This window comes from Hydra vulgaris, chromosome 01 (assembly GCF_038396675.1).
Source record: "Hydra vulgaris chromosome 01, alternate assembly HydraT2T_AEP".
Taxonomy (NCBI): domain Eukaryota; kingdom Metazoa; phylum Cnidaria; class Hydrozoa; order Anthoathecata; family Hydridae; genus Hydra; species Hydra vulgaris.
In genome coordinates, this window is record NC_088920.1 from 26,562,501 (window position 1) to 26,581,636 (window position 19,136).

The 19,136-nt window shown below is 25.4% G+C and overlaps 1 protein-coding gene across 3 annotated transcripts in view; it reads right to left on the bottom strand.

Moving 5' to 3' along the window:
• LOC136075242 (multidrug resistance-associated protein 1-like) overlaps positions 1 to 19,136 on the bottom strand; it is a 146,071-nt gene that overhangs the window by 106,443 nt on the left and 20,492 nt on the right. For 2 of the 3 annotated variants that reach the window (XM_065787784.1, XM_065787785.1), the window contains exons 5-6: positions 6,246 to 6,377; positions 5,521 to 5,733 (exon numbers count right to left, since the gene is read on the bottom strand). In XM_065787784.1, the coding sequence (XP_065643856.1) occupies positions 5,521 to 5,733; positions 6,246 to 6,377 (345 nt within the window). Of the gene's footprint in view, positions 1 to 5,520; positions 5,734 to 6,245; positions 6,378 to 19,136 lie in introns of those variants that run through there. The other variant, XM_065787786.1, reaches the window with a different exon arrangement.

Below are 19,136 nucleotides of genomic sequence, written 5' to 3' on the forward strand. Positions count from 1 at the left end.
TCAGTTAAAAGCATAACTGGTAGGGCTGTGTTTTAAATTTTATATATTTTTTATATTTTTTAAGAATTATTTAACATAAATATGACATTTTTAAACTGTTCAAATTTTACTCATATTTTTATTAAAATTAAATTTTTTACAAGTTTAACTCTTTTTTAATTTACTGTCATTATTATTTTTTTGTTTTAAATATTTTTAGCATCCTCTTCATCCTGTGAAAATGGTGAGGTTATGCTGTGAAAATGGTGAGGTTATATTTTAATTAAATAAAATTGCAAACATTTTTTAATTTTTATTATATCCTTCTATTTGTAATTTTAGACATTTAACATTTGAGCAATACAGAAGTTATCGCTCCCAACACCCAGGGACTCTCTCGGAGAGGTCCTTCAATAAGTGGTGTTTGAAATGGCGGCTTATTCATACCGGAGTGTTGGGAGGCACCGAAGAAAAACAGCAACCTAAAGGTTGTAAATGTCTTTTAATAATGAAGATATTCACAACTACTTTATTGCTGCTTTTTCTCTAGTGATTTTTTTTTTTTTAATGTTGTAATTTTTTTTTTTAATGTTTTTTGTAATTTTTTTCTTAATAATATATGTTGAATATTTGGTTTGTTTTCGTCTTTTTTAATTTAAATTTTATTTGCTTTTCACCGATTAAATTAAATATAGTAAAAATGATTCCTTACCCAATTATCATAATATGATGTTACATTCTATTGTTAAAAATAATTAATTAGCAGTTTAATTTAATGAACTCACTGCTTTTAAAATTTACATTAAACCAAGACATTTATATAGCTAAACCATTATGTTTAGCTATATAAATGGAATTTATTTGTATCTCAATTTGATTTTTTATCTTTCATGTTTACAGTTTGGCTCCTTGAAGCATTTGTTATTTTGCTTTTTAATTAAAATATTTTAAATCTATTGTAATGTCTTTTATATTAAACTAAAGTTTACTAAAAGCCAATATGAAATAACGTCATAAAACAACACCGACAAGCTGCATCATGACAACAGTTTAAGTATGACAACAGGTTACAGAAAAGCAGGCAATTGTTTTTCAGTTTTTTTTTTGTTTTTTTTTATGTCTACTTATGTGTTACAAATTTTATTTTAGGTTTGTCATAAGACGCATTAATGCAATATAAAAGATCAAAGTTTACATATTTTTTTAAGTTTGTTATACACATGTTTGATTGTAAATTAAATTTTTTTTTGTTTGAAATCTATTTTTACTCAATTGTTTAGTTTTTTTTAATAAATTTATTTAGTTGTGTGCATTTAACGTTTTAAAGACAATTTCCTTTTTTAAAGAAACATGTATCAAGGGGATACCAAAATATTATTAACTTATGAATAGTTTACGTTCACTTTATATTAATCTTACTATTTAAAGTTCATTTTATAAAAAATGTATAACAAGAATTTAGCTTTACTTTTTCGTGATTTTAAAGCATGATAAAATGTTATTATTTTGTTTTAGTAACTAAACACGTATTTTGTTTAACTTAGTAATATTGAGGAAAATGGTTTTGTCTTACACTGATATGACCTATGTCAGTTGTAAGTTATTCAAACAATGTTAAGTAAATGGTAAATTATTTTACCTCCTCACACTTTTGATGTTAATTTGACAAATGATTTAATTTTTTTAATTTGAAGGGGTTTTTCTAAAAGGGTATTATATACACTATCGGAACTTTAAACTGTGGAAAACAGCCACTATAGTTAAGTAACAGACCAACCATTACCCGTATTACGGGTTGCTTTTTGCTTGTATATATAAACTATATATATATATATATATATATAAAAACTATATATATATATATATATATATAAAAACTATATATATATATATATATATATATATATATATATATATATATATATATATATATATATATATATATATATATATATATATATATATATATATATGAATATATACATATATCAGTATATTATTTTTTTTGGAAGCGCTTAAAAAAAATAAAAAAACAAAAGCGCTTTGTTTTTTTTGGCAGTTATATTGCAACAAAAACTTTTTTTTTTTTCATTCGCTCAACTTTTATGAACAGCGTCTTTTTTTTACTTGGTTATTTAAATTATTTTATCTAGCATTTATTCAATTATTTCAAGTTCAATTTTTACGCTAATTTTATTTTAATTTAAATAGCAGGAAAAAAACGAATTTTTTAAATCATGCAGACTAACTTAAAAAAGACCATCCTGCCAAGGCTTTTTTGTGCAGTGGCATTAGATTTGAAACAGAGAAAACTGATATGCATAAATGTATATATATATATATATATATATATATATATATATATATATATATATATATATATATATATATATATATATATATGTATATATATATATATATATATACATATATATATATATATATATATATATATATATATATATATATATATATATATATATATATATATATATATATATATGTATATATATATATATATATATATATATATATATATATATATATATATATATATATATATATATATATATATATATATATATATATATATATATATATATAAACTAAACCATTTTAATACTTATTTTAAACATAATTCAGAGTTTTACGCAAACTTCCAACTATCAGATAGTAACATCTAATGACCTGATAAAGAAATCAGAAGTTTTAAAAAAACATTGTATTTCAATTCTCAATATTTTATTTCATTTCAATTCAATTTTAATTCAGGTTTTTGGAAAAGTAAACAAAATAATTCTAATAATAAAACTAGAATAAAGAAAATTTAAAAACTTTATTACTAAACACAAAACTTGAAAAAATAAATTCAAATAAAAACTGAGTAAAGGCTGCAAGAAACTTAACAATCCAAATGCGCAATCAAATATTACTGTAGTAACCGTTAACTATTACAACAAGAAGTCAGCTGTAGAACAATAAGATTATTACTTATTGTCAGAGAGCGAGTTTTTAGAAAAAAACAACGAACAGTTATTTGACAAGTCACAAGTTTCCACATTCTTAGGAGAAAACCAGAAAGGTAAAGTTTGCACTTCTCAAAGTTTCAAGCATTTTACAACTCATTTAAAGTGTATAATAAAGTTTATTGTTGATACATTATTGGTAAAGGCAGAGGTATTATAATCAATCATATTGGTTTATGATGTGTAAAATTTAAAAAAATAAGATTTAGCTTAAAAAACAGTAATGCAATCAGCTCTCAGTTTAAGGTCAGCATTTAGCAATGCGAACCTAACTGTCAAGCTGAAATTATTTGCTATGAAATTGAAAACATAAAAACAAGCATGTACTCAATTTTTAATTATAATAATGCGAATGAAAATGGAAAAATAAACATCTTACTTAATTAGTTCTAACCAAACTAAAATATGGATTAAGGAGCGCAATATTTAAATTGTATAAAGTATTGTTAAAATAAAAACAGCAAGTTAAAAGCTTTTTATTTCAATTCTAAATAAATTAATTTTAAACACAAAACTGCAAAGCAAACTTTATTTAGATTTTAAAAATAATAATTTAAGGAATAAAAATTTACACTAAACCTTGGATGGAATAAATAAAATTAAAAACAATAAAGCAACATTTTATTTAAGTTAAAATAATAAAACCATTATAATAAAATTGGCATAATTATTTTTTTATATAAATTCCTATGGAATAAAATGCTGCTTTTATTTTTAAAATTTTTAAACAAAAGTTTCATTGAACTTAGCGTTTGTTTTTCTGTCAATTTTATACTAAATATTCGCAGGTTCGTTGATTTGTTGAACCCTGTTTCTAAATTTAGTGCGACTTTTCGGTGATCTTATTTTTCCTAGTTCAAAGGGCTGTGGAGAGTGTTTTGTGTTATGTGATCATTTTTTGCTTTAAGTATAAATTATAGTTCATGACGAGCTAAAGCTAAAGTCAGGAATTTTAATATAAGAGTTTAAACTTTATTTCAAATAACTTTAGGAAATTTACATTCACACTTACTGTTTTTAGTTCATAACTTCCTATCCTTCATTTTATTTAGACTAAATTCCATTAATTGATCCAACTTAAGAGTATATATAGATATATATATATATCCCTAGTAGCAATAAATATTGATGCAATAATAGTGCAATATTAGGTATCAATATGGGACAAGATATGTAATATTGCGCCTATAATGGTACACAATATTGACATACCAATATAGGCATAATATTTTACATCTCAAACCTCTAAGGGACCAAGAAAATAGTTTGAGTTACCGAATGTTAGAGTTATCCGAACATTCTACACTACGAACTTTTTCCAATGAGGAAAAACAATTCTTTACTTTTAATGTTGACACCGTATTCTTTTCTTTAATTGATGTTGTATTAATTTTTTAATATAAAATCAATGTCTCTTTTTAGCTATAGAATCCATTACAAAATGTAAATACAATAGACAACTTATATATATATATATATATATATATATATATATATATATATATATATATATATATATATATATATATATATATATATATATATAAATATATATATATATATATATATATATATATATATATATATATATATATATATTTATATATATATATAAATATATATATATATATATATATATATATATATATATATATATATATATATATATATATATATATATATATATATATATATATATATACAGTTAATTCCCTGTAAGTCAAACACCGATTACTTAAATTTTGTTATCTTGAAATATTTTCTATTCTCCCTTGAAAGCAATAACAAATCTTTTACTTAGCATTAGTTAAACATTCGTTTAGTCAAACCGATTTTTTTGGTCCCTTTGATATTTAAATAAACATGAAAAAAACATCATTCAAATATTTTCTTCTAATTTTTGGTTGTTTTTTTTTTTATTTCAAATTTTGACCTCAGTTTATGATTTTTTTTTATTTTTGTTTTATAAAAAACGTTTTTAAATTTTAACTATGTTTTATAAAAAACTTTTTTTATTCTTAAGTTTGTATTATAAAAAGGTATACTTCTTCTAAAGATATAAAAAACTTTTTCTTTTGAATATCAAGAATAATTTGTTTCACCAAAGTATATTGTCCCGCAACTTTTTATTATAAAATTATACCAATTCAAACTATTCTAATATGAAAAAATATTTTTATCGTTATTTTTTTCATCTTAACAATTATTGCTATCATATAACTAATTCTATTGTTTCCTAATTAACATAATTCCTAATAATACTAATTTATAATATATCAAATCAATATTATACATTTATATATAAGTTAAAACCTTAAAATAGATAAAAATCAACCTGCTCTTACACAAACATATATATATATATATATATATATATATATATATATATATATATATATATATATATATATATATGTATGTATATATATATATATATATATTTAGATAGATAGACAAATAGATATACACACAAACACACATAATTAAAATAACTATACAGTTAATTTGTATTTACCCTAACAACCATGGTTGAATAAACAATGAAGAATCATAAATTAACTTTAGCAAAGGGGTTGCAATTAAATAATTTTTACCACATGTTTTTAATAAAGCTTTTAAAATTGAAGGCTTATAATTGTAGCTTGAGATTTTCAGAGCTTCTATTTCAGGTTTTTGGGCATTTATTGAAATTTTTACACCTTTTAAAACTTTTTCTTTCAAAGAACTCCTAAATAGAAAATAATTTTAACTTAAAAAAATTAGCTTAAAAAAGTAATAACAAGAAAAATCTTTACCACATTTTATTGTTAAATATTTAATCTATAATAAAAACTTAAATTAGATAAAATCTCCATATTTTTTCAAAGATATATAACTCCTAAAATTACAGAATTAAAAGAAAGATCCATTAAAAATACTTTTGTGATTATGATGAATGAAAATAATGATGATAATTATAATGACGATTATGATGAAAATGATAATGGAAAATATGATAATGAAATTGATAATGACGATTATTAGGATGAAAAGTATAAAGACAGTAATGATGATATTGATGATGATGATTATGATGATGATGATGATTGAGATGATAACTGTGATGATGATAATAATGATGTTGATTATGATGATGATGGTAATTATAATGATGATGGTTATGATGATGATACTGGTGCTGTTGGTGGTGACAATAGTACAGATAAGGAATATGATAATGAGGGTGATATTGATTCTTACTTCTTATACTTTTTTATTTCATCGTCCCAACAAACTTGAAACTTTTTGCTAACATATGAAGAAGTATTCTGTTTTTGAAGTTTCCAAATATCATCATCGTTTAAAGGCCTTTTGAATCCTTTAATTAAAAATCTAAAAGTTAATAAAACTAATTAATACATAGAAATATCAACCAAAGCTTTGCTCCTTTCTTAAAAATTTTATATATTTGTTCTTTAAAGTGTTTTTATTTCTCCATGTGTAAATAATATCAATGACTTAAATTAGTCCATTCTAATAACTATTTACACTTTTTTTTTATTTTACAAAATCAATGGTTCTTTTTTAAAAAAGTTTGTAAAACAAACTAAATAAATATACTTTTTCACAACTATACAAACTATTTAAATATTTTTTGTAACGATTTTACAAACAGTTTTACAAACAGTTTTACAAACAATTTTACAAACAGTTTTACAAACAGTTTTACAAACAGTTTTACAAACACTTTACAAACAGTTTTATATACAGTTTGTAAAACAGTTTCAAAACTTTTACAAACAGTTTTACGAACACTTTACAAACAGTTTTATATACAGCTTGTAAAACAGTTTCAAAAATTTTACAAACAGTTTTACAAACAGTTTTACAAACACTTTACAAACAGTTTTATATACAGTTTGTAAAACAGTTTCAAAAAATTTTGTAAAACAGTGTTTGCTAAAAAATTTTTAAAACAAATAATGATTTTGTTTAAGAACAAAAGCACTTATACAGATGATTCAATTAATAAATAAATATCAAAATAGAAGTAAAAATAGCTCAATGTATAAATACCATATAAAAATATATTTGGTTGTTAAAGAAATAATCGGAGTGTTTGTTTTATCTTATATTAATATTGACCTTTTAACAGCAAGTTGATCGAACATATATGAAATATTAATTTTGTCATTACAATCACTTTTAATACTTATAATGCTTAAAGTAGAAAATCATTACTCAGACATGGATGATCTTAAACAATTTTCAACTAATTTTTATTATTTGAGTAATCTTTCTCCAGAGGTTACAGTTAAAGGCTACAAGTTAAGAAGGTAAATAGGATAACACGTTATAATCGGTCAATAATGTTTTTAATGTTAACATTTGATAATGGTGATTAAAAATTGGTTATGGTGTCAAAATAAAAAATCTAGAGCATTTGATGCACTCATATGGTTTTTTTCTGTAAAACATAGTGCAAGATTCTCAACTTCATCGCACAAATCTAATGGATTAATAATGCTTTCTGTTTTTGTAGGATTAAACAGTTTAATTTGTAAATCTGCCAACATCAAAATAACTAATTTTATTTGAAAAATTAAAACTTTTGTGCGTTGAAAAAAAACATACTTCTATTTTGAAAATGCTATATCTATAGGTGAAAAATAAAAATTGATTTTTTTTTGTTAGTTTTTTTGAAATGAAATAGAGTTATTTTTTTGCCTGGTCGATTTAGCATTATTTATTTCAGAGTTCTGGTCACAAAATTAATTTGATGTAAGGAAGAAAGTAAAGATCGTAACTTTGTTTTAAAAGAAATCAACAATATACTATTGTCAACGCAACTATTGTTTCCAAACCCTTAAAGATACTTTTAGTAAAGGGCGGTGTGTTAAATAGTTAAAAATAAAGGGTAGTCTTATAATGGTACTTTTGAGGATTTTCTAAACAAACTGAAAATGAATTTCCATAACTTAAAGCTAACAAATAAATTGAAGGCAATAACAATCTTGATTCTTTTGAAATAGCCAAAATTTTAGCTAAATGGTCATAAGACTGATAGTTTTACCCTAAATTTTGCGAAGTGCTTTCTTTCATATATTGCTAACATAAAAAGGAAGGTAACTGCAGACAACAGAAAAAACATATAGAATGCTACAAAGTCAAAAATAGTTTCAGTTAAAATAGTTACTTGAGAAAGTATTACATACACTAAAGCTATAAGTAACAAACCATATAGTGACTATTTGAATCAGCTGTAATTCTGAAAAAAAAACATTGCAGTTGTCCTGTTAGTGCAGATGGATTGTGTACTAGATTGCATACTTGCACTTTTGTGATTCATTAAACACTGCAATGACACACAAAAAAAGGTTTTGGCTCCAGTACAGAACAGTTAAAAAGTAGTACCATTGATTAAAAAAGGATTTATTCCAAATAACCATCTCTTAAAACTAAACTGAAGAAAAACTGTAAAAAAAAGAGCTAGCATAATAGTTATATTAGCAGAACCAGATCAAATTTATTTAAAAAAAGATGTTTCATTAATTGTTAAAAACTTGAAAAAACATTGAAAAAAAATTGTTGAGTTTTAAAATGTTTATTGTGTAAAAACGAAATTTAAATCTTAGATTTAATTGAGATTTAAATTTCAAATGACTTACAGCCAAATTTAAGTTCCAAGAATGTTATACGTGGGTCAATATTTTCGTTATAAATACACAAAAAGAAATGTATTTGCTTAATCAGATCATATCTGTTTAAACACCCCATTGTTTATCAAAATATTATTCACCTTGATAACACTAAAATTACAAACATTGACTTCAACATTATTAAACTCAAAGATGACTCAAATGACAATAATACTTCAAGAAAAAATAATTTATTTATAAATAATACAAAGTCTCACTGATATCAACCAGTAATATTAAAAATACTGATCTAGATTGGCCATGTAGATGAGTATTTTCAACATTATTGGATGATATTAATGAGATCACTAATATCATAGCAGTAATGATGGTTTAAAAAACAGTGGACTTTATATTATCATTTAATAGCGAAAGGTAATGTATTTATATTAACCTTAGAAGTTGTGTGGCTCCAAAAAATATAGTTATAATTACATAAACTTTGAACAAAACACAAAAGTGTAGTATAATTAAGAAAACATAAAATTACAGCTGGTTAACTATTTTGTTTACTTGGTTTTATACAGAGACTTAGTTTTATATTATATTAGGATGTTATTTAAAATGGGAGATATACACAGAAGCTGATATCATTTAGAAAGTAATAGAAAACGTAAATTATTAGAAAACTTTTTCAAAAGCAAAATTTAAAAGATGAGGATGTTTGAATTGCTTAGTAAACAATAAATAAGGTTGTAGCCTTGATAAATTAGATCTCTTGGGAATTTTATATAACGCTTCACAAAACGTTAATAACAACTATGGACAGAAATGTCGAGGTTAAAGATTGATGAGAAGTGTAAAATGTATGTATTTGAACCAATTACATATAAAATTAATTTAATTGTACAGCGTTGAAGTAATTTAATTGCATATAAAAAGCTAAAAATCGTGCATATTATTATAACTTTAAAAAACAAATACTGAAAGTATTTTAATAAAATTTAGCAACAGTATATTTGGGCTACATTATGAAGAAAGCAACTAACACACTCATACTTGGTTTTAAGGAAAGTTGTTTTGATTGTTTCAAATTTCTTCATTAGTAATAAAATCTTAAATAAAGTTGTTCCTCAATCATTTAGGTCAATACTATATAATCAACCATATAAAAGCTTCAATTTTGATTAAAAAATAAGTTTTTAATGATAGCAATAAGAAAAGATCTTTTACACCTATCTAGCTAGAAAAGAATAAAGAATATATTACTGTTGTAATGGCATTCAAAAATTATCAATAAGAATAATATTTTACTCAAATCAATTATATTTTATGTCCAATAAGAATTCTTCAACTTTTAGAAACGCAATATCTCAGGAACAGCAATTCTTAGAAAAAAAGTATAACGATGATTTCATCATCTACAATTTTAGTTTAGTAAACTTACTAATTACCGCAAAAACAGGAAATAATTTTTTTGCCTCTGCCATTATATAAATGTTTTTGCAGTTGTAAGATTAGTAGGGACTTTTAATACTTTAATATTTGTAATAATATCCCCAAGGTCTACGTAACTTTTAGAAACATTACATAAAAGTCAAAACTATTTTGAATAAAAAGAAGTTTATTTTAAATAAATTTAAATAATGTTAAAGCACAAAAATACACGAGTTGTAGGAAAACGCTGATTCTGAGCCAAAAACTTATTTCAACCATCACTTCATCCATAATTTCATATCATATTTAAGCTATGATCCCAAACATAATTTCTGAGCCAAATTAAAAAAGTATGGAAATAAAATAAGCTTTATTATAACTATAATCTATATATAAGTAATAGTTACATCACAACCATAATTTCTGAACCAAAATAAAAAATATATAAATTTAAAATAGTAGTAGACATTAACAACCATAATATATTAATATATCGTCGGCTTACTATCAATACCTTCAATGTCCTTTTTTACAAATTTTATAGGAGACACAACAAACTAATAATAAATACATTAGACCCACAAAAATGATTTATTTTGATTGAGTTTCATTATTAAGTGTAACTACTAATAATTAATACACAAATTCCAATTTTTCTTTCAATTTAGTGGATTAATTAGCCTAAAATAAGAAGGTTTTACTCAGATTTTTTGTGCAATCATTAAGACATAGTAGGTTTTAAAACTTTTTATTAATTTACAAAATTCAACATATTAAAATAACTTTTACAAGATTATATGCAACTAAAAAGCTTAATTAAAATAAAGAAAAACGTTGTACTTAAGTAAATATTTGGTTAAAGTTAAGACTAAATTGCACTTTTTTTATGTAAATATTTTTTAATCTTGAAATCGTAAGTTATCATAGAAAGTATGATAATCTACAGGAATTAAATTTTTTAATTCCTGCAAATGGCAATATTTGCTTTTTTTAATGGGCCTAGGTAACTTATATAAAGGCGTTATTGTAGCATTTATAACAGTTTTATTTCTTGTACTGCGCTTTTCTAAACACTTCCAGTCATCATCGAAATCTAATTTATAATAGATTTGGCCATCTGGTCTATACTGAATGGCACGTAAATCTGTTACAGTTGGATCATCAACTTTATAGCCCTGACGAATTGATGTGTAATATCGTAAATTTGAAAAGTCTTTAAAGAAAATATATCCCAGATACTCAACTTCATAAAGTTTAGGTTTCGTTCTTGCTCTTTTTAATGAAGTCAAATAACAAGCAGGTGTGTACATGTCCCTATTTCGAATGCTTCTTTCAATAGCCGAATGCATGCTGTCGCATTCCATTTGTGTGTGTCCGGATACCAAATATTTTCGGGTGATAGTAATGTTTTTTATCTGGGATAGATGTATTAGAGAATTTGCAAGCAGTGAATTACGATTTTGATAATTGCATCCATCACTATATAAAATTACTTCTTTACCAGGCAACACGTTCGCTTTGGTTTCAAGGAAACTATACGAAATAGAAGCAAGTTCATTGGATGTAACTCCACCTTCTCGTTTGTGTCACAAATAACAATAGCCATCTTTGGTTTTTAAATTGATAATAGTGTAATTGTGAACTATTAGCTTTTTCTTATAATAAAGAGTCAATGCTTTCAGTATTGGACTAAGCAATATCGCTTCCAGATCTAGGGTATATACATGTTCAGCGTGATCCTTGTCGACCTGTTTTTCTTCTCTTGCTCTTATTTTGCTTCGAATGTGTGAAGAATATGCTTCCTCAGAAGTATTGCCATACTTATATCGTATACACAAATTACACTGATCTTTCTTATGGTGAAAAAGGCTCAAATTGTTGTTTTCAAATTCTTCATAAAACACTGTGACAGATAAAATTTGTAGGTCACTTTCCTTGCAATACTTGGCATACTCTTTGTATAATGCCAATTTAGATTGCCAGATAGACTCTAGATATAATATACTTGAAGATGCTCGACAATAGCGGGACTTCATTTTTGGTAGAAGGGAAAATAATTGTTGTAAACCTTGTTTTTTCATTGAATCTTTCTTATTAATACTTTTGTCTGGCTTTGTTGGTCTTACGTCTGCTTTATGCATAGCCCAGTTATGTAAGGTTCATTTACCTATACATAGCGTGTTTATAAACATTTTTGTACACACTCAAACTCGAACACCGTCTCTTTTAAGGAAACAAATGAACGTATTTGAACGGCGTAATGTTTCATTAACTTGATTCTTTTTTTTTGGGGGGGGGGGGGGGGCAACACTATCAACTAAATTAGCTACGTAAGTTTTTCTCTGAGACCAGTTAAATTCTTTCCAGAAATGGTTAAAAATTTTTAATCTATCGTCTTCTGTAAATTTTCTGCACTGTATTTTTGTAGTTTTAGCACTTTGCTTACAGCTGCAAAAGGGTTTTAACTTTCTTGGTTCTCTTTCCGGATCAATTACTCAATTTCCTTCTGTGTTTATTTTTAATCCATAACATACCCGTCCCTTTTCTCTTTTACTTTGATATTTTCTCTTTCCCAATCTTTCTTATCTACCCTACGTTTTCTTTTCCTTGCGTTATTTAGTCTTTCTTTCTCAACTTGTCCTTCTTTTTCTTCTGTACACTCCTTGTTAGTATCATTAGGAATTGCACTACTTCTCGGCAAGTCGTTATACAGTATCTGGTCCATAATAACCGTTATCAACAAATTTTCTGTACCTAAAATACTTTTTTTATTTAAACAAGCTTCAGTGGTAATATCAGCACAGGAAACCGCCTGAATTTCTTCAACAGAATCAAGGCATTCTGCAAGTAAAACGGAACTACAGTTGTCCTTATCCAAACTTTTCTTGTCTTAAAAGTACTGTGATAGAGATTCATTTACACTAAAATCTTCAGTATTAGAAAAAATATTTTCTGCACAGTCTACAGTTGCGGAACGGAAAAAATTATCATCGTCATTTTTGTCTGATTTTTCTGAGTTTCTCAAAGTAATAACAGCTAATTCTATTTCGTTAATAAAGTTTTCTATACAGTCAGTCTCATTACTCAGTCTATCAGTTACGATATTGTTGCTATTAATATCGATCATCAGCAAAATACGACGAGATCTGGAGTTGGGATAGATAAACTGAAAATAAAAATATAATGTGTGAGCATTTTTTTAATACAAAATGAATTTTCAAACTAATTTAGTACTTCAAGTAATTCAAAAAATAATTCTGATCAAAACTTCTATGTCTCTTTTAAAATAAAAAAATTAATACTCAAAAGCTTCTATATGTCGTTTAAGTTATATAAGGATTAATATTGCAAATAATAACTATAACTAGTTTAAAAATTTAATAAAAATACATTACTTACCTCCATTATGATAGAGCTATCCATTTTGTATTTTCAAATCACAGCCAACACACTCAAAGTACAATAAATTTGTATGATCTAAATTTCAAACCTATAATTTTGATATATATTTTAGACATGATGTTATGAGTAAAACAATTATGTGTCTGTGGGTTAGAAGGTTTTGACCATAAACAATAGATGGCAGTTTATTATATTTCCGAGGCAATTAGATTTATGTGGTTTTGTATAGAGCTGCGCATTAAGAACTAACCAATTTAAGTCAAAACCTCAAAAATATGAGGTTTTGATAGTAAGCCGACGATATTATGGTTACATCATAACTATAATTTCTGAGCCAAAAAATTTTTACATTTTGTAATTTTAAATCAATTTTTAGGCATAAAGTAGGCATGGAATTGGTACAATTTACGTCAAATGAGATTGTAGTTGTAGAATCATTTGTTACTTTTGATTGATACAATAGTCCAGATGATGTATTATAGATAAGGCTACATTAGCACCGTTCCATGAAGAAAGAAAAAATTTTCTAAACCAGATGAACAGTAAAAACATAAACTATTAACATCATACCCAGCAAATATTGTACAAGGTTGTACTGCAGAGTTAGTACTTACCGGGGAATAGAGTGCGTCATACATGCGTACTCTGGATTCCCACCAATTTCTAGACGCACCAACAACATGAAATCTAGCACATTTTAAATAAACACCATCATTATTATCTACAATATCAAATAATATATATTCTCTACCATAAACTGTATTCAAATATCTAAACATTGATGAGTAAAATTTAAGAGATGAAATTGATTGTGGTATTGATGGACTTAATGTAATAAAAGGTTGTGGCCAATATATTAGTGTATGACCAGTTTTATTGAGCAATTCAATTGCTAGATTGGCTTTAAATGGTAAACCATATGTAAAGTATCTTCCTAATCCAGTATTAGAAGATACATTACAACCTTGTAAAGAGTTTGCATAATATGGTCCACCAAGTGAAGAAAATAAAAAATCAGTGGTTAAGCTATACTATTTATTCCGTTAATAGATATAGAAGAAGAAGAATTTCCTATGCAAAGTTTATTATCTGCGTATATTCTAATAAATACGTTACCAGATACAGTTACAATAGCACTTGTTCCTGTAATTACTAACCATAGTTTTCTGAAAATACCAAGATCGCCATTTGGAATAAAAAATGCTGATCCATCATTAAACCTTTATTTGGTGCAAGTGTCTGTGATTTTACTCCCAAGCATGTTAATCTTGAATTTGATATTATTTGTAAACTGCTAGGATTAGGTATTATACCATCAACATAATTTTTGTAGCAGCGTCATTTGAGTTAGTAGGTTCTGCTACATTTATTAATTTATTATAATTCATGTTAACATTATTAGTTGCATTATTTTTTTCTTCTCTCCTAATAAACAAGTTAGTAGCTTGAGATGTTGTTAAACCATTTGCTACTTGATTTGTAGTTGAATTATTATTGCGTCCAAATTTATGAACAGTCATTTTTATATGTATAGAAAACTTTTTTAACCATAGATTGTTAATAATATTCTGATAATCACATCTTTTATCTAGTTTTCTTAAAACATATACATACAAGTGTCCACAAAATGAGGTCTTTCCAAATTGAACTCTTTCACTACTATAAAAAACGGGACTTTTTAAATAATTAACAATTCTTTATACTAGCTAATGCAATGAAATACTTGCATACTTGAATCTCCTGTATTAAATATTCCACATACTTTTTTTGTGTATTTTAAGGTAATTCATCTCTTACAAATACACCTTTAAAGTGTTTTAGCTTTAGTTTTTTTGCTGCTTTAAATAATTAAAAACTTGTTTGCGGTTCATTTGGTAAAGTTATTTCTTCAACATTGATAAGTTTATGATAACTGTTATTAATCGTTTCCATTTTTTTAATTACAAATTGTTTTTTTTTTCTAAAATAATTATTTGACCTTTTTTTCAGCCTCTTTGACCACTTTGACCTACAAATTATAGTTTTTTCTTCTTCTTGTTTATAGCGCACATATGGTAATATGTGTATACCATCTTCTAAAATGACTCTTTTATCGTCTCCTGCGCTTTATGCTATTTTGTTGATCTCTTTTGTGTAATTTTCATATACATGGGATCTTATTACATTCATTTTCCTAATATGATTCCTCTTACATAATAAACAAACTTTGTAATCTTCAAGTGTTATATTTTTTAACAACATTTTTCTTTACTTCCTTACATTTTTTGTAATCTTTTCCGTGTACTTTGTAAGAATACAACTTTGATCGGATTCCTATAAATTCTTCGATTTGTGCTCATGCTGATTCATCTTTAAACATTCATATTACTTTCTCATTAGCACCAACTTTAAAACCTGCATTATTAATTGCTGGGTGCTTTCGGTCAAATACATTTGTTTCAAATTTGCTTTCAGCATCATTAGAAATATCTGCATAAAAGTCTTCTGATTTCATTTTGCTTGCTAGAGAAACTGTGTTTGTGAATAATAGTTTTGCTTAATCAGAATATTTATTTTTTATGTAATCATTGTGAAACTCATACATTAGTGTTTTACTTAAATCTAATATACTCATACCTAAGTAAATTGGTTTGTTATAAACTAATTTTGTTTTTTTCATATGTATTGCTATTAAGTTTTCATCAAATATTGTTCTGCTTTCATATTTGGTTTAGATGCTAATTTAACAGATTCATCTCTGTTTATAACTAATCTAATATTAACTCTGTTTTCAATATTCTCCATTGTTTTTCCAAATACTGAATTATTCATTAGTTTAAAAAAGTCTTTTTCGAAATCATTAGTTGCTTTAGTTTTTAGATTTGTATTTAGTTCAATGTATTCACTCAACTATGCTCTTTCTTCAAACTTTATTCCTTTATGAAATTTTATAATCTGTAATCCTAATCTTTCATACAATTTAAGATTTTCATAATGAGCTATATTATTTTTCTTATTGTTTAAGTAAAGTATTAATTTTTCAACATTATCAACGGTTATTCTTTCAGGTGCAAGTGGATAATCATTATGATCATTATGTAGATTTTCAGGGTAATCTAAATCAACTTCTAGTATACAGGAAATTGATTTCCAGTTTACTAACTCATTTTCATACATCCATTTAAAACCATATGTGGGAACTGACCTACTCATTGCCTACGCATATAAGTTATCAGCATCTAGAAACTGTATATATGCTGATTGCTTGCTTTGGTCATGTACTTTTTATTAGAAGCTCCTAATCTATTAGATTTCATATTTATTCCACCTCTTATTCCTTGCTTTATCATTAATAGCATATTATAATCACTGAACAATTCTAATTTTATTTTTGTTTTCTTTATTGCTGCATCCCAAGCTAATCCTGGTGATGTATAATACCAAGCAGGATCTAATTTATAACAATTAATACAAACATCTCTAAAATATTCAAGTGCATCAGTTAGTAACATCTCATCTGAAACGTTGTACAAATCATGATAATCTCTAAATATTTTACAATTAAACTCATTCCGTCCAAATTGTACATGTGAGTAATCATCATCACTTATACCTTCACCATTTAATTTTGAAAAAAACAATTCTTTTGGTGGTAAATGTGCTTCAGAAAAGTTATTAATAGAATCAACCCAATCATTTGGGTAAACACCATATCTTGGTGAAAAATCTAATTTTTTACCTTGGTGAAAAATCTAATTTTTTACCTTGGTGAAAAATCTAATTTTTTACCTTGGTGAAAAATCTAATTTTTTACCTTGGTGAAAAATCTAATTTTTTACCTTGGTGAAAAATCTAATTTTTTACCTTGGTGAAAAATCTAATTTTTTATCTAAGAAACGGAGTTGACGCTTAATTTCAACTTTCTCACCATCTTTATTAATAAACTTACCAACTTTAATTTCCCAAGAAAAGCTTATATGCTTTTTTTCATTATTTGGTAAACAACTCATATTTCCTCCGAATAATTTCTTTATAAACAAGTGACAATCATTACCAGATAAATTGTGAAATATAACTGGAAAGAATTAAGGAATTTTATAATTTAAATTACTATCTTTATGAGCAGCACCTCTATATTTTCCAGTAAATGGCAGTGGTCGCGTACTTTATCTTTTTCAAGATCTTCTCCACAAATGTAACATTATATTGCAGCATTAAAATCATCCTCGTTTTCAAGAGTTTTTTGGAATTTTTTTGAAAATTTAATTGTGTCAAAAATTTTGTGACTGGACTGCTTCGATAAATACTTTCTTCAAAATATTTAATATAATAACAGAATGAACTTGGAATATGTCTTTGATATTGCTTAGTATAGGAATCATTTGGATTTTGTGAACAAGTGTTTATTAGTTTGATAAAACTCTTAAAGTCGGCATATACTACAAACGGTACTCTCATAGATCTATTATGATTATTGAATTGCATTGTTGAATTTGGTTTTGGAAGTTCAATAAGACGGAATTATGTGTGTCGCAATACAATTTATGATTAGATAAAGGTTCTTCAGTATTAAATCCTTAAAAACAATTTCTGCAATTGTGAATGGTACATCGTTTCTTAGATGTTTGTGAAGAAAGTAATCTGTCTAAACTTTTTATTAAACAATAATGATGAGTAACACTATATCAGATTAATAATAAATCTATTGAATATTTACAATTATTATTTTTAGACACACGCAAAATATGAACTGATGAATTTTCATATCCAAACACATTGACACTGGTATCTGTTTGCTTTTCTCAAATTGTGTAATTTGGTTTGATGATACTGGAAAATCTATTTTTTCTAAATTTATTTTTACAGCTTGATTTTTAAGCTCCTTATCTACTCTTTCGGGATGATTATCTGTTGGATTTAATGCTCTTGCGATACACCACTTAAAACACTCATTATCTTCATATTTTATATTAATTATTGCCTTTTTAGTTGCTAAATTTTTATTACATGGAATGTAAGATTTAGCTTATATAGGGTTATGCTCAACAATATTTGTGTCCATTTTTTTAATAAAGACAAACCTTCAACCTGAGCGCAATTGTTGAAATGATGATAAATTTTCCATAATTCTTAGCTTTGATATTTCATATAATTTTTTCAAACCTGTTGATTTTTATACAACTTAATTCTTCGCTGAATATTCAGCAGTTGTGAATTTAGTTTCTCCTGTTTTGTTATCAGTACGCTCCATTTTACAAGAGAAACTATAGAAACCTTTGATTTTCTATTTTCATTTAGTATTTTAATCAGACTATTTTTTACAAGATTCATAAATGATAAAGCAACATAAGCTTTTTCACACGCAGCTGTAAATTTTTGTGTAGCATTTCTAATAGATGATTGTGTTATGTTAAATACTATTTATTTTTTAAATCCAAATTTATTGCACAACTTTGTTACTATATATTTTAATGCTTTAATCTTTTCATTAGTTGTTTTTTTATTTCTATCAGGAACAGACGTAATCCAATTTGCAATAGAACTGTATATACTACTTGATTCTTTTCGAAATATTGCTGTATTAGTTGCAATAAAAGTTGTCGGAGTTAAAATTGTTGAAGATGATTTATCCGGAATCGGTTCGTCTAATATATTTTATACTGCTCTTTGTTCAACTAATGGAGCTTGTACTGCT